The sequence below is a fragment of the Emydura macquarii genome, unplaced genomic scaffold, assembly GCF_026122565.2.
Source record: "Emydura macquarii macquarii isolate MOO-44397 ecotype Brisbane River unplaced genomic scaffold, CSIRO-AGI_Emac_v2 contig_1043, whole genome shotgun sequence".
Lineage (NCBI taxonomy): Eukaryota > Metazoa > Chordata > Testudines > Chelidae > Emydura > Emydura macquarii.
Genome location: NW_027131180.1, coordinates 67,678 through 82,182, shown reverse-complemented (window position 1 = coordinate 82,182; position 14,505 = coordinate 67,678). Strand labels below are relative to the sequence as shown.

General features: G+C 43.1%; 1 protein-coding gene across 3 annotated transcripts in view; it reads left to right on the top strand.

The window, feature by feature from the left end:
- The window catches only part of MAP3K15 (mitogen-activated protein kinase kinase kinase 15), a 169,596-nt gene extending 155,205 nt beyond the window's left edge, over positions 1-14,391 (top strand). For 2 of the 3 annotated variants that reach the window (XM_067544996.1, XM_067544997.1), the window contains 6 exons: positions 567-672; positions 6,459-6,672; positions 12,301-12,413; positions 12,699-12,796; positions 12,884-12,960; positions 13,739-14,391. In XM_067544996.1, coding sequence (XP_067401097.1) covers positions 567-672; positions 6,459-6,672; positions 12,301-12,413; positions 12,699-12,796; positions 12,884-12,960; positions 13,739-13,820 — 690 coding nt within the window. In that variant the 3' untranslated portion in view covers positions 13,821-14,391. Of the gene's footprint in view, positions 1-566; positions 673-6,458; positions 6,673-9,905; positions 11,722-12,300; positions 12,414-12,698; positions 12,797-12,883; positions 12,961-13,738 lie in introns of those variants that run through there. The other variant, XM_067544998.1, reaches the window with a different exon arrangement.
- The last annotated feature ends 114 nt before the right edge of the window (positions 14,392-14,505 follow it).

Here is a 14,505-nt window from a genome sequence, read left to right as displayed (position 1 = left end):
TTTGGCTAATACATTCCATGTCATTATCTTTTTTATTTAAATACATGACTACTTGGCTCCACCCTCTCCACTGGAAGCCCATTCACCAATTGTAAAAATAATTATTCCTCGAATTCTTCTTATGCATTCAGTATATTCCCTTTGTGCCCTAGTTCTTGTCTTGTCACATCTCATCTTAATCCTTTTCTGTCAGGGCTAAATAAGGTTTTTGTCAGTCTCCCTTCATCTGTGAACTCCTCCAGTCCATTTCTCAGTTTAGTTACAAAATTGGAGCATAGTCTTAGTCTTGCATAATTTTAATTTCATTTAGTATGGCTACAAATGCTGAGACATCGTAGTGGCTGCTGAGAGCACTGTGTTTTATTACCAGCTGGGAAATTTGAAAGTTGTCGTCCACGAGCTGGTGAAGTCTGAACTCAGCATCTAATAATTTTGGTCTAAATAGGAAAGGGTTGTGTTGACTTGTACAAATCAGATTCCCATCAATTTACAGCACTTTATCTGAATCTTTTGTCTATGGTGTCTAGGTCCTTTGCTGATGCTTTTGCTTATTTCTATATTTGTAGGTGAACAAAGTATTAAGGAATCATTTAATTAGGCCTCATTGGATGTTTGCAATGGATAACATAATTCGCCGGGCTGTCCAAGCAGCAGTCACTATTCTTATTCCAGGTAAATCAAAACAAATCAGTAGTACTTTCCAAATGAAACACTTCCAAAATGCATCTTACATGTTTTTACTTTTGTACCAGCTGATTGAGTCATCTCATTTTTGAAGCTTTTCAGTAGGGGGAAAACAGGGTCTTGACTGATTTCTCTTCAGCTGGAGGGATGGGGTGGTGGACAGGGACAACAATTTTTCAAATGACCAGTGAGCTAGGCTGCACAGAGTGAAATGGATTTACTCATTTGTATTTGGTAGTTTATAACTGGGGAAACCTAATTATAAAGGCTTTTGGAATTAGGCCATAACTTACCCTTACACTGAGGAGGGAGTTCTTAGTTTGATGGTCTCTGTGTGTATTCCATCTGAGGTGCACATGTGGTCCAGAACCCTGAGACCGGCAGACTTTTCATTATTAGTATCCTTTGGTCCGTGCCTGTGGCCTTCTTCTCCTGGTGCCCCCAACTGACAGTATAAGGAACAGTGTGGACGGACTGCTCTCTCTCGTTCCTTTTTATCTGTGGTCTGAGACAGGACTCTTCCAACTTCCAGAGCTTTAGCTAGTGTTCTTTGTTTTAATGTAAATAGTTGTAAATGACTTGTTCTTATATGCATTTATGCTAGGGTTAGTTTTAGGAGCTATAATTTGCAGGTACCTTTGTACTCCCCATGCCCATATAGGCGGTTCCTAGCATGCCCAAGACCCTAGGATTCAAGATCTCCATGGTCTGCCCCCTGGCCTTCCTGGTTAGTGACAACCACAACACTTGGCTGTATTGTCTCAGGGAAGCTCACATCACGTCCAAGTGTAATATGTCGGTCCTTCCCTCACTTAACCCACCAATCCTGAGTTCTGACTTCAAACATTGCAGATGGATCACTCAAGGAGGCTACAGTCCGACCCTGCCTGTCAGCCCCCATGTACTGAGAAGAAATCTTTGAACCTGGTTCTGTCCACACTGGAAGCAGAATCAAGGACTCTAGCAAACTGGGCAGACGTGAGAAGGGTAGGAGTAAACACTCTCACAAGGACATATGTGAGAAATCCCCCTCTAAGTCCTCATCTAAGGAGAGGACTTTTGCCCCAATGCATTCTGTGTCGGATGAGACTCTGCACCCCAATACTGGTGTGTCAGGATCTCATAAAGAGCACAGTATCAGTTCTGTGGCCTAAGAGGCAAAAGTACCCCAAGACCATTAACCACTGAAGGAGCGAGACTGTCCCGTGAACCAATGCGTGAAAGGAGTGAGTGGATGATGAGTCCTTCACCGGTGTTGACTTGCATCGAGAGGGACTCACTGGTTTGGAGAACTACTGTCTGTGCAAAACTGGCACCACCAGTGCCACCAAGAAACTGAAGTCCATCAGCAGCAATGGTCAGATACACTATCCTGCAGGATCTTAGAGCCTGTGCAGACCCAGAATCACTGATACTGTCCTCACACCATTGTTTTGTCACTTACTGGTACCATCTACCAGTGGAAGCATAGTAAGACCATCACCAGTATGAACAGCCCTGCCCATTGATGCAGAAGGCCATGTGCTCCTCCAACAAGTGTGGAATTGGTTGGGAGAGCTTACCAGTCTTATCAAGACAGGAAGTCGGCTCTGACAGAGGCTCTTAAGATCTCATGGGCACCTTCTCACTCCCATGGGACCTGGCTTGGGACCAGTGGTACCCTTCTCCCTGGAGACTACCCCATTATCCCTATGATCTCTTTCTGTGGCTTTATTGAGGTCCCAGGGGTCTATATATGAGACATCGGGAATACAGACAGAATGCAAGTTGAGGCATGTATCCCAGGATAGGGAAGAACCCTAACCCTCTCAGTAACACTCTGAGGAAGAGAAACAACCCATAAGGCAGAGCCGCTAGCCCCCAGGGTGATCACTGTTCTCACTAGATGAGGTAATCCCACCTGCCTCACCACCTGATGGCTATAGACAATTTCAGGACCTCCTAATGAGAACTGCTCAGTCTCCAGATCCCTCTGGAAGAAACATAGATTACCCCTTCATAAATTACTGGATATCTTTTAAAGTGCAGATCTTCGTAAGGTGGTATTGCCAATCAATGAGGCTATCTTATGACCAGCCAAGATGGTCTGGCATATTCCAGCCACCTCTGTGCCTACTCTGAAAAGAACAAAGAAGAAATATTTTATAACATCTAAAGGAGCAGAATATGTGTTCTCGCTCCAAACTTTTAGTGGTGCAGCCTGTCACTGAAAGGAACAAGCAACATCAACCCAGATCTACACCCCCAAATAAGGAGGCTAAATGTCTAAACTTCTTTTGGAAAAAAACTTCACTTCGACAAGTTTACAGTTCTGCTTGGCAAACTACCAGGCTTCAATGGCAAAGCATGAGTTTATTATGAGTTTATTAATTATAATCCATTCTCTAAATTTGTTAATGGTTGCCTCAAGAACACAGACATCAATTCTAAGCAATCATCAGAGAAGGTAAGTTGCTAACCAGCTCTGCCCTCCAAGCTTTGGCAGGTGCAGCAGATACAGCCTCCCACTCGATGGCACCATCTCTAATCATGAGATGGGCTTTGTGACTCCAATCCTCCAGATTTCCCCAAAGAAGCCCAATCAACCATGGAGGATCTACCCTTCGAGGGAAATAACCTATCCATTGAGAAAACGGATGAACCATTAAGTACCCTCAAGAGTGACATTGCCTTCTCTGGTATTTGGATGGACGATGAACTTAGAGGGATCATGACTGGAGACTGTACAGTCCATCCTCGGCAATAACAGAAAATGCTAAGCAGCAAGATGAAAGAGATTCTCCTTATGGCATCAGTTCCAAGACCCTACTATGATGACCTACCTCCTTGCTCTGAAAACGTAAAGGTTCTCTCAGCTCCTTGCAAGTGCACTTGGTGCCTGTTAGCGCCTTTCACCCTCCAATGGACAAGCATTCAGACTTCACCCATCTGACTGTAATAAGATTTCTGAAGTGACTTGTCAGAACCTTTCCTCCAGTGCTGAAATCTACCCTGTCATGGGACTTTAGTCTAGTCCTGTCAGCATTAACAAATTCTCCCTTCAAACCTTTAGCCTCATCTTCCTGCCCTCATCTACCTATGAAGATTGCCTTTCTGGTTGTTCACCTCAGCCAGAAGAGTAGGTGAGGTGGGGTCCCTTGCGCTGGACCCACCTTATATGTCCTTCCATAAAGGATAACATTTCCCTGAGATTACACTCTAAATGCAATCCAAAAGTAAACTAATAATTCCATCTGAATCAGGTCATCCACTTACCTGTCTTCTACCCAAAGCCCCATGCCACCAGAGAGCACAGGAAGCTCCACTCTTGGGGTGTCCGTTGAGCCTTGACTTTTTATCTGCAGTGGATGACGTCTTTCAGGAAATCTCCTAAACTATTTATCTCCTTTGCCAAACATATGAGGAGGGGAAGCAATCTCCTCACAGAAACTTCCTAAATGGATTCTGGGCTGCATTCTGTATTGCCCTGAGTTGACAGCAACCCTCCCCCACAAGGTGTGAGAGCACACCTGACCAGAGCCCAGTGTACACCAGTAACTTCATTTAGAGATGTCCCTCTCCTAGCAATCTGCATAGCAGCAGCGTGGGGCTCTGTGCATACCTTTGTGAGACATTTTGCCCTGATACAAGCTTCTACAGAACACGTATCCTTCGGTCTGTGGTACAGCAGGATTCCTCTCACCCTCCTCCTCAATGAGTATTGCTTACATGTCACCTCAAATGGAACACACATGGGGACCATTGTTCAGAGAAGAAAGTCTGGTTACTTACCTTGTACAGTAACTGGAGTTCTTTGAGATGTGTTCCTATGTGTATTCCATTACCCACCCTTCTTCCCCTCTGCTTCAGATCCTTATCCTAAGGTTATTTGTGGTAGAGGCAGTCAGTCCACATCACCCCATGTACCCTGGGTTTAGAACAGGAGAAAGAGAAGAGTGCAGGCATGAACCATTGAACACTGCTAGTGAAAAATCTTTTGGTCTCAGGAGCATATGCAGCTCAAGTGGAACATACAGAGGAACACCACATCTTGAAGAACTCCAGTTACTGCACAAAGTAAGTAACCAGACTTTTCTGGAATTCTCCTTCCTCTACAAGCAACTCCATTTTCCCATTATATAAATAGAATCTTGAGTATCTACTGCCTGTCCACACTATTTATTACTTCTGCTACATCGCCAGTGCACCTGCCATTTTACAGACAAATAAGATTGTGAAGTCCATAGAAAGAGGGACTGTAAGCCGTGGCATGGTCTGGCCAGGGCGTCGCAACCCTTCCTCAGGCCCAGGCTCCAAGGAAGGCCATAGCGCCTTCCTCTAGGGGAATAAGTGATGCCGGTTACAAGTCTTTAGCCCCGGCCCCCAGCGGGGTGGGCTTCCTTCCCAGTCTGTAGTCCTCCGGTCCTCCTGTAGGGCAGGGCTGATAAGGGGACCGTAGCCCTGGCCTTCCTACAGGCGGGGTGGTCAAGCAGTCTATTGCCCCCGGCCTTCCCACAGGCGGGTCTAGCAAGTGGTCTGGTGCCCCTGGCCCTCCGGCAGGGCGGGGCAGGCAAAATAGTCTTGAGCCCCCAGCCTTGCAGGCAGGCAGGGCTAGCAGAGCTCGATATCCTCTGCAAGACAAGCTCAGAGGATGTCAGGCACTCCCAGGGTGGTTAGGGAAGGGGGGAGGGGGACGCAGGCCCACCTGACTACTCTGCATCCCAGCCGAGGGCCCTATAGTGCCAAAGCAGTTTGCCACTGGGTCAGCGGGGATCCGGCTTAGCCCCTAACTCAGCCACTCTCTAGTTGGCTGTTCCTGGACTGCTTCCTCCCACCCTTTCCCCGGATACCCGTCTCCACTCGTCTCCCTCCGGGTTGCTGGGGCTGTCGGCAACCGGGCGTCCCGTGAGTCCCTCACTGTCGAATGGTGGCAAGTCCGGAAACTCCCCGGGGTCGCCAGCAGAGGGCAGCTCCTCCAGGTCCCAGGGGTTCCTCTGGTCCACAAGGTTATCAGTGCTAGGGGGTCCCTGACGTCGGGCAGCTCCTTCAGGTCAGGGCCAGCCTCAGGGTTTTTTTCCCCACCCGGTAGTCTCGGGGGGTCTCCTCCCAGCTACTAGGGCTCAGCAGCCCTCTCCAGTCACTCGGGCCTGGCAATCTGGGCGGGCTTTGGAAGCTCTGATCGGTGGGGTGATTGCTCCAAACAGCTGCTGGGCCTGGGTCAGGCCTAGGCCGCAGCCTGTGGGAAGACACATCTGCCTCCGGCAGCAACTTCCCCCTTACTGATCTGCTAGACCTGCCTTTTATAGTTCCCTTTCCTGCCCTGGCTCTGCCCCTCTGTGTCCAGGTAGTTTGGCCTGTAGGGCCTTGTTCTGCCCAGCAAGAGCATCGCGACCCTTCCTCGGAGCCTGGGCCTATCTACAGATGAGTGCACTAATTCTGCCACTGGTGTTGTTTAATTCTGTTTGGAAATGGTGTCACAAAGTCTGGGGTCCAATTAATATAAGAGACTAATGCTATTGTGTGTGCTAATACTTGCCAAGGTTGCATTTCACTCCCTGTTACAGGTATCTGCCGTATTAAACACCATAGGAAAATGCACTGCATGTGGGAACCTTCAGGATAAAATCTGAGTGCTACTTTACTCTGCTGAGGAAGCTTTTTTCAGTTAAAGAGGAAATATGCCACCTGTAAGATGTCCAGAAAGGGTGTTGCTTTCCTGTTATTTTTCCACATTCACTGCCTCCAAAAAAGCAAGGGATGTGGTACTATATTGACTTCTTCATTGGTTTGTGCAGAGCTTCAAGCTCATTTTGAGCCAGCTTCAGAGACTGAAGGAGTGGAAAAAGATGCCGATGAAGTGGAAGGTGATTACCAGCCAGTGGAGCAAAATGGAAATGAGGAGCCAGTTGTCACATCTGGAGTGAGCACACTCAGTTCTGTGGTGTCACATGAATCACAGCAGCAACAGCTTAGTCTGCAGCTAGGCAAACTTAAACAAGAGACAAACAGGTAATTTCTCTTGTAGAGCTATGCCTTTTTTCATGTGGCCTTCAGAAAAACCTTCGAGAACAAACACCACATTCAAAAAAGAATGTTTATCATAGGCATATGATCCAACCACAGTATCCTCTAGTAAACTAGAATTTGCAGGAGTTCACCAAGCGGTCTCAGGAAGGTACTCAGCGATATATCTAGGCATTTTTATAATAGCCATCAAATTCTGCAGCACAGTTTAGGATCTTGCAATTCACAGAAAGTACATAGAAAAAGTACAGGATTCCCCTCCACTAAGCATTGATACTCATTTTATTTATAAATAAAAGAGTTCTCAAGTAAGGGTGCTAAACACTGGATATTAAATATAAGTACAGGATTCCCACTATAATCTGAACTTCAGTTTTCTTACCACTGCTGTGGAGTGGTGGCAACTAAAATGAGACTTCCCCATTCACAAGGTGTCTAAATTTTACATCAGAAAATCCTAGATAATTACACGACTACTAGTCTAAGAACTCAAGATATAACCTCAATGGTGAGGAAACAATTTGCATTAGACCACTCAGAAGATATTTATACATCCGTATATAGTAGAACTCACATAAGCCGCTTGGCCCCAACAATGATTTCCAATTGGCCAGTACCTTGCAGGAATTCTTGTCTGATTAAAAGAGCATGAGAAAAATCTGGACTCCGTCAGTAGATGATCACTATAAAAGCAGCAGCTCTGTCAGCACAAGCTTAATATGGGACTAAACAGTAAAATAAGGAATGCACTGATTTGCTGAATTACTTAAACTTTGGGGTCTTTGGGCACCATCATGATAAAAATAATCAGAAGTGGAGCCCACTAGGCTAGGTGCTGTGCAAACATAAAGGTAAGACAAGTCCTTCAAGGGGAGGCGAACTCAATATTGATATAAAAATTGTTATTGATGAAAGAACAGTTCTTTATCATAGAATATTAGAGTTGGAAGGGACCTCAGGAGGTCATCTAGTCCAACCCCCTGCTCAAAGCAGGACTAACTTCAGCTATATCATAGCTATATCATAACTGTGGTTACTGTACAGTAAAGAACTGTGGTTCCCCAAGACGTGTTGTCCAGGGACATTCCACTTTAGTTGCATTCATTCCTCATGTGCATGAGATTGGGCTCTTTGAGTAGCAATGTCTGTTGAGGCCTTGCTTTCCAGTTCCTTCGATAATGCTGAATCCAGTGGGGCAAAGACCATACAGTAGCTGGGACATAGGGCATGGAATACATGTGGACAACACATCCTGAAGACTCACAGTTTTTATAGGATAAGTAACTGTTCTTTCTTTTTTGAGTGATTGTCCACATGGATTCCGCTTCTGGTGACTCCCAAGCAGTAAGTCATGTCCTGGAGGCTCTTAGCCTACTGGAATCATGACTGCGGGATGCCTCTGCCTAAGTGGGTCTCACCTCTGGGGCTGAACACCAGAAATTAGTGCAGGGTGAAAATGTGAACTGAATTCCAGATAGCTGCTCTGCAAATTTATAAGATTGGGATGTCTTGCAGGGAAATTGCAGAAGCTGCCCGAGTTCTGGTTGAATGGGTCCTAGTGCATCTAAATGTACCACCATCTTGACAGTTTTTGGGTGGAGATAGGTTTACCACATCTCATTGTCAGCAAATGCTAGGAACAACTTAGGAGAATTCCTAAATGACTCTTTTGTCCAGATAAGACTGTAACACCTTGAAATGTCAGGATGAAGGCTATGAACATTAGCCAAATGGCCCTCCGTTCCAGGATGTTTAAGTGAATATTGGTCTTCTGGAGGGAGCAGAGGCATTCCCTATCCTATTGTGGACAAGACTATCACTACTGGTGTGCTGGCGAGAGTTGAGGAGCAGGACACTTCTGAAGACATGTAAAGGGTCTTTCCACCAATCAAATGAGAGGACCTTCTGGGCAATTGTGACCCACATGCCTTTAGCATGCCAGCTAGATACAATGATCTCAATCATCCTTGCATGCAGCATAGGGAAAATCTCTGGTAATCTGAGTCACGTGGCATGAGGCCACTGGACGCGAGAGTTTCAGATAAGTTCTGAGCTGATGTTGTCAGATGAAGTTGAAGCTGTTTGACAAGGTTGTGAATGGTGAGAAATCTGTCCCAGGGCAGATAGGCCTTTGCCAGTAAGGAGTCCGGTGCTACCCCTATGAATTCTATGCTCAGGGATGAAAGTGGACTTTAACTCTGAGGCACCCTGTGGTAGAGAACCAAAAGTATTCAAATTGAATCAGCCAGTCAAAGGTAGACTTTAATTCCTTGCCTTCTCAGATGTGCAGCCAGGCAGTCAGTGAAGACCCTTAGGGCTGTGAAGGGGCCAAAGCAAATCACACTGTAGTGGTAGTGAGACTTTCCCACAAGAAACCTGAAGTAGTGCCTGTGAACTGGGTAGATTGAAATATATCTTGCAAGCTAAAAGCCATGAATCAGTTCTGAGCAGTGGTCTCCAAACTTTTTACCTCACTTTCCCCCTTACTTCTGTCCAGCTCTTCTTCCCCAGTTGCAGTTGGGAGCCAGGGCTGCAGCCAGGAGTGGGCACACATGCTGGGGTGGGGCTGTGGCAGGGTTGGGGAGCAGAGCCATATGTGGTTGCAGTTGGGTCATGAGGCTGAGCTGGGGCCATGGCTCGGGGGGGAAGAGGTAGAAGCAGGGGCCAGGGCAGAGGAGGGCTGGGTTGCACACACTCCCTATCCCTCTATGAGCCAGGCCCCACCACATCCCCTGAAGTTCCTCTGTGCCCCATAGTTTGTGGATCTCTGGTATGGAGGATCCAGAATGGGGATTATGGCCACTAGGGTTACTATCCTGAATTTGACCCAATGGATGAACATGGTGCCCCAACCTGGCCCTCCAACAATTCATCTCCCTTTCTTCTTTGGGACCAGGAAATAATGAGACTAAATGACCTAAGAGGCAAACACTAAGTGTTCTGTATCACAGACCTTGGCAGTCAGAAGGAACTGGCATGCAGTTACAGCCACCCTGCCCTTTATGTCTTTAGTGCCAGAGGGCATGCAGGGCCCACGCTCGGCCCCAGCAGATACTGCTATTCAACTAGATTTCACTCTAAGAGGTGCATGCACATCAGAAGTGGAATGCATGTGTACAGTCTCTCAGAGACGTTATACTTATAGTGTTGGGTTATTACAAACTTGCTTTTGCCTTGACTGAATTTTAAAAAAGCCTCACAGTCTGTTTTGTCAACAGCACAGACTCCCAGCTGTCAAAGAAGATACCCCTATGATAAACCTCCATTTGTATTTCACAGGCTCTGAAATACAGCTTTTATCATTTAACTGCCCATATTTTTGTTATGCTATGTTTTGAAAGATGCATATACAGCATTAGTTTGATTTGTTCTTTGTATAAATTATTTAATAGAGGTTTTTAAATTGCAAGTTGAAAATATACTGCAAATTGCCAATCTTTCATCTAAGGAATATTTTGGATTAAAAGACCAGCAAGATTGTCTGATCAAAGAAACTAAATATATCCCTCTTGTATGAAATACAAGTTTGGTATAGAGGTGAATTTTGTCTACAGCAAGAGACTTCGTAGGAAAGTTTAGGGATGCATTGTTATCAGGAGCCATAAATATGGGCCTTCTCACAAAGACCTTCTTTTAAAACCCCAACAAAGAACATAGTCTCAAATACTTAGCAATGGTTTTAAGTGCCTTTTGTGATATGTCTCTGCAAATATTTAATATCTAATCTAAGGCATTGTGTGAATAGGAGAGGTTCTATAGCAAGGCCATTTGATGCTATAACTAGTTTAAGAAGCCACGCTAGTAGAGAGTTATTGATATTAATGTGGGAAACTAGTCATCTGGCAGTGCTTAAGCAAATTACTTACCAAGAGTCACTTCTCCAGTGCCTTTTTGAATGACTATTTAAATGGCACGACTCTGAAGTTTAAGACGACTATTGAAAGCTGTAAGACCTTTATATATGACAAGTGTATTTGGACCCAGAATCTTAATTATTAAACCCCCAATCTCAGAAAAAGTTAGTTTCAACTTTAAAGATGCTCTGAGAATTTTCCATCAAAGCCACTGTAGCCAATGAATGGAAATCGTGATGCATAGGCAGTAACAGAGTGCATACTCATGAGCTGAAGATGTTAGTCCGTGAAGGCACTGAGTCAATGAAAGGATGGCAGCTGCTAATTTTTTAAGACGGCCAAATAGGTGATTTCCTTCTTCAGTAAGATTATGGAAAGAAGACCATAAAATCTCACTGTGCTGAGCAACCAGCACAACTTGAGCAGGAAACCCTCAGCAGCACATTCATCACACCTCCTCAGCTCAGCCTGTTTGACACTTTTGCACGAAAGCAACAGTAGCAATTGAACTAAGAAAGAAAGAAAAAAGCCATAGAACAGCATAAAGCAGCAGCAACCTTTCAGTTCAGCATGATGGGTGAGATGCAATTTGTCAAAGCATTGCCAAGAAATTTAATTTACATTTTTCTTGTAAAGACTTTTGGAATATGGACCTCCTAGTGTAACGTAGTTTATTAACAGCTTCTCCTGTTGAAAACAAGATTGTTTAGGCTGTGCATTCCTACAGAGTAGACATAAATTAACCTTTGCAAACAGCAAAATAGTGGGATTTAATTTGGGTTTAAGATTCTGGATTATTTTCTGTCTCAGGACATCTTTGTGAATGGCTTCTTTTGAGTAACTGCTTTAAATACTTTCTTTGGCTTCCTAAGACTTAACCTATGATCACTCACCTTTGATATATCATAGTAAAATAGTTTATAGATGTGCAAACATGATTCACCAAAAGTCCTTTTGCCCTTGTAGAAGCTGTTTTAGTATTGATACACTGAGGCTGGACTCCATACGAAGGTGGGGAATTAATTTGGTGTTAATTTAGCAAGAGAAGAGCTCCCCTCCTAAAGGCAGGCCCACGCTTAAAGGTGTTGTAATCTTGTTAATTCGCTCCAGAGAGAAACTGAAGCAATTGCAACTGAAGTAACTGTTGTTGCTTACTTGTTGAGTTTTATTATTAAAGTTTTATTTTGCTTGTTTTTAATTTTGGAGCCCTCTAAAGCCTAACAAAAAGCCCCACCTGATTAAAATAGTGGGAGTCCCATCCCTGAATTTGCACATCATTAACATTTGTTCTACCATTTCGTGTTTCTCTAAATGTTAGTATAAATGGGGATAAAATTATTTGGCACTTGTCAACCTGACATCCTTTTCTACTCACACTTTGCATGGAAGAGCTCATGAAACATGACTTGTTAGGATAAATGTCTGTTAAAGGCCACTTTTATCCTAGTTTTCAGACCATATGATGTCAAACCAAAATAAATTAATGAATAAAAGGAAAATAAACTATTTTACTACATTTACTGTATTTATAGGAAAGGATTTCAGATCTGGGTTAGGAATAAGACTGCATTTTGCCTGGATGATTGTGTTTGTATAGGAGAAAGTAATCATTTGGAAGGGGAATTAACTCAGCAATGTGTATACATAGCCCTTGTTATTTAACTTGTTTTTTAAAGTACTCAGGCTACTCTTTGGTACATTTAATAAATGTGAATCCATTCTCAACTTTACTATCTCTGGCTTTGCTCATGTTTGATAGGCTTTTGGAAGTCTTGGTTGAGAAGGAGAGAGAGTATCAAAGTCTCTTACGGCAAACTCTAGAGCAGAAAACCCAAGAGTTACACCTGCTTCAATTACAGTTCAAGCTTGGAGGTAAGGAGGGGTTACATATCTAGAGATTGCTACACTCACAGTTCCAAATGCTTCCCATAACCTATTCCTTACCAAATGCTCTGCTTGAATCAGATTCTTATTAGCTGGGACTTGCTAAATAATTTTGCATGATTGTATTTTTGGCTTTAGAATAGCTTAAGAAGAAATCCAGGGTTCACGAACATAGCATCAGGAACTAGAGGGGAGCCTAACTCTTTTTGCCAATACCAATTACAGCTGTACAATTCTATATGTTGTTGATCTGTTAACTTACATTTATTACAGAATTTCAAAGGCCTTCAGGGGCTCCTGTACAAACTGTAGACCAGGAGCTCCTAGACTGGTTAAGACACCAAGGAGCTGACTCCGATGCAATTGAGAGGGTAAAAAAAAACCAAAACTGAACAATCTGTTAATACCTGTGTGGTTTCAATGAAATAACATAACTTAAGAACAACTCTGCCTTTCAGTTTGCTGAAGAGGATTACACACTAAATGATGTCCTTAATGATATCACTAAGGATGACTTGAGATACCTTAGACTCCGGTAAGGCAATGTTTGAATATCTCCAGAAATGTGTTTGCCTAGAGTACCTCCTTGCCATTCTATGGGTCTTAACATAAAGATGTCAAGGATCGCTGTAGTAATCCTTATCAAAAAATGAGTTTGTGCACTGAAGCTGAGAGAGCTTAATTAGAAAACGAATCTTTAGGAAGGGTTCTTGCTATTATAGTAAACTTGAAAGAATGTTTAAACATATACGTGTTAAGACCCCTGGTGCATGAGACACTTACATGGAGGATCAGTGGGAGCAAGTTTAATTTTATCCCAAACAGTTGGGAGCCTACAGGCTTAACGTTAAGGGAAGGTTTCTTTATATAGTCATCCTTTCTTTGAGCTGGGAGCCATTATGGGTGGCTTTTCTATGCTGTCATTACAGAAAGTTCACATGGATTGAATTCCTTACTAGCTGAGGAAGTTTGTGTATTATTTCCAAAAAATTACTTACAGCCTTTGATAGGGAACGGAGTCTTAGTTTTAAAAAACTGAATAATTCCACCTCAAATATATTAATCTCTGGCACTAATAAACTAGCAGTTTGATGTATTAAGTGATAGATTACAATTATTATCCCTAGTTTGCTTTGGCCAACTCTCCTTTATCACTAGCTGTAATTTTCTACTCCCTTAAAGCACTAGAAGAGATCACACAAAAGCACTTTAGTAGATTCTCTAACTTTTTTCAAGAGTACACTTACTATTGGCATGATGTTTTGGATATTATTTCTAATTCAATATTCCCTATTTTCATTTCATCTTTATAGTGGTGGTCTTCTCTGCAGAATTTGGAATGCAATATTAAACCACAGAAAAATGGTTAATAAGCCCTTGGAAACCAACAATTAAATTTTTCTCAGACCAAGCAGAAAATCCATTCCACATAAATTTTAAGTTATTAGTATTTTGTATATACTGTGTGTATATATCGGTCCTGCAGTTTTGCACAGCTAAATGGTCTGTTTCAGTGTAATAATTTAACTTCAAAATGTATTGCACAGTAGCACAGATTTCTTTAAGAGGGTGGTTTTGTGATTTTTGCCGATTAGATACTGGATGTTCAACCACCACTCATCTTACAAGTCATTTTTAAAAATTAAGTGCATTATTAATGTAATCTATAACTAAAGGACATTACCTGTAAATATAACTGCACCTGAAGAAAACAGCTTTTTTTAAATAAAGATACCTAAAGCAGCCTATTTGTTAAACAATCTTGTATTTAAATTTTAGATGCACTGGATTTTTTAGTATGTGTTGTACAGTTCTGCTGTCATGGGCACTGATTAATACGGATGGGGAAAATGTATGTGGTTACAAGGCCACCTAGAGCATCTGTATAAGTTGGGGTTTTTTTAATTATTAAATAGTGAAAAGCTTGCTCCGTGTGGCTAGAGTTTCATTTCCCTAAGCAGCCAAACCAATTTAACACAATTATAACACTAGTTTGCATCATGCTTAAGTCCCATAAATGTCTCAATTCCACATAAGTCCTTATTAAAGCTGGGGCCTGACATGTGTTTGACAGCCTCTT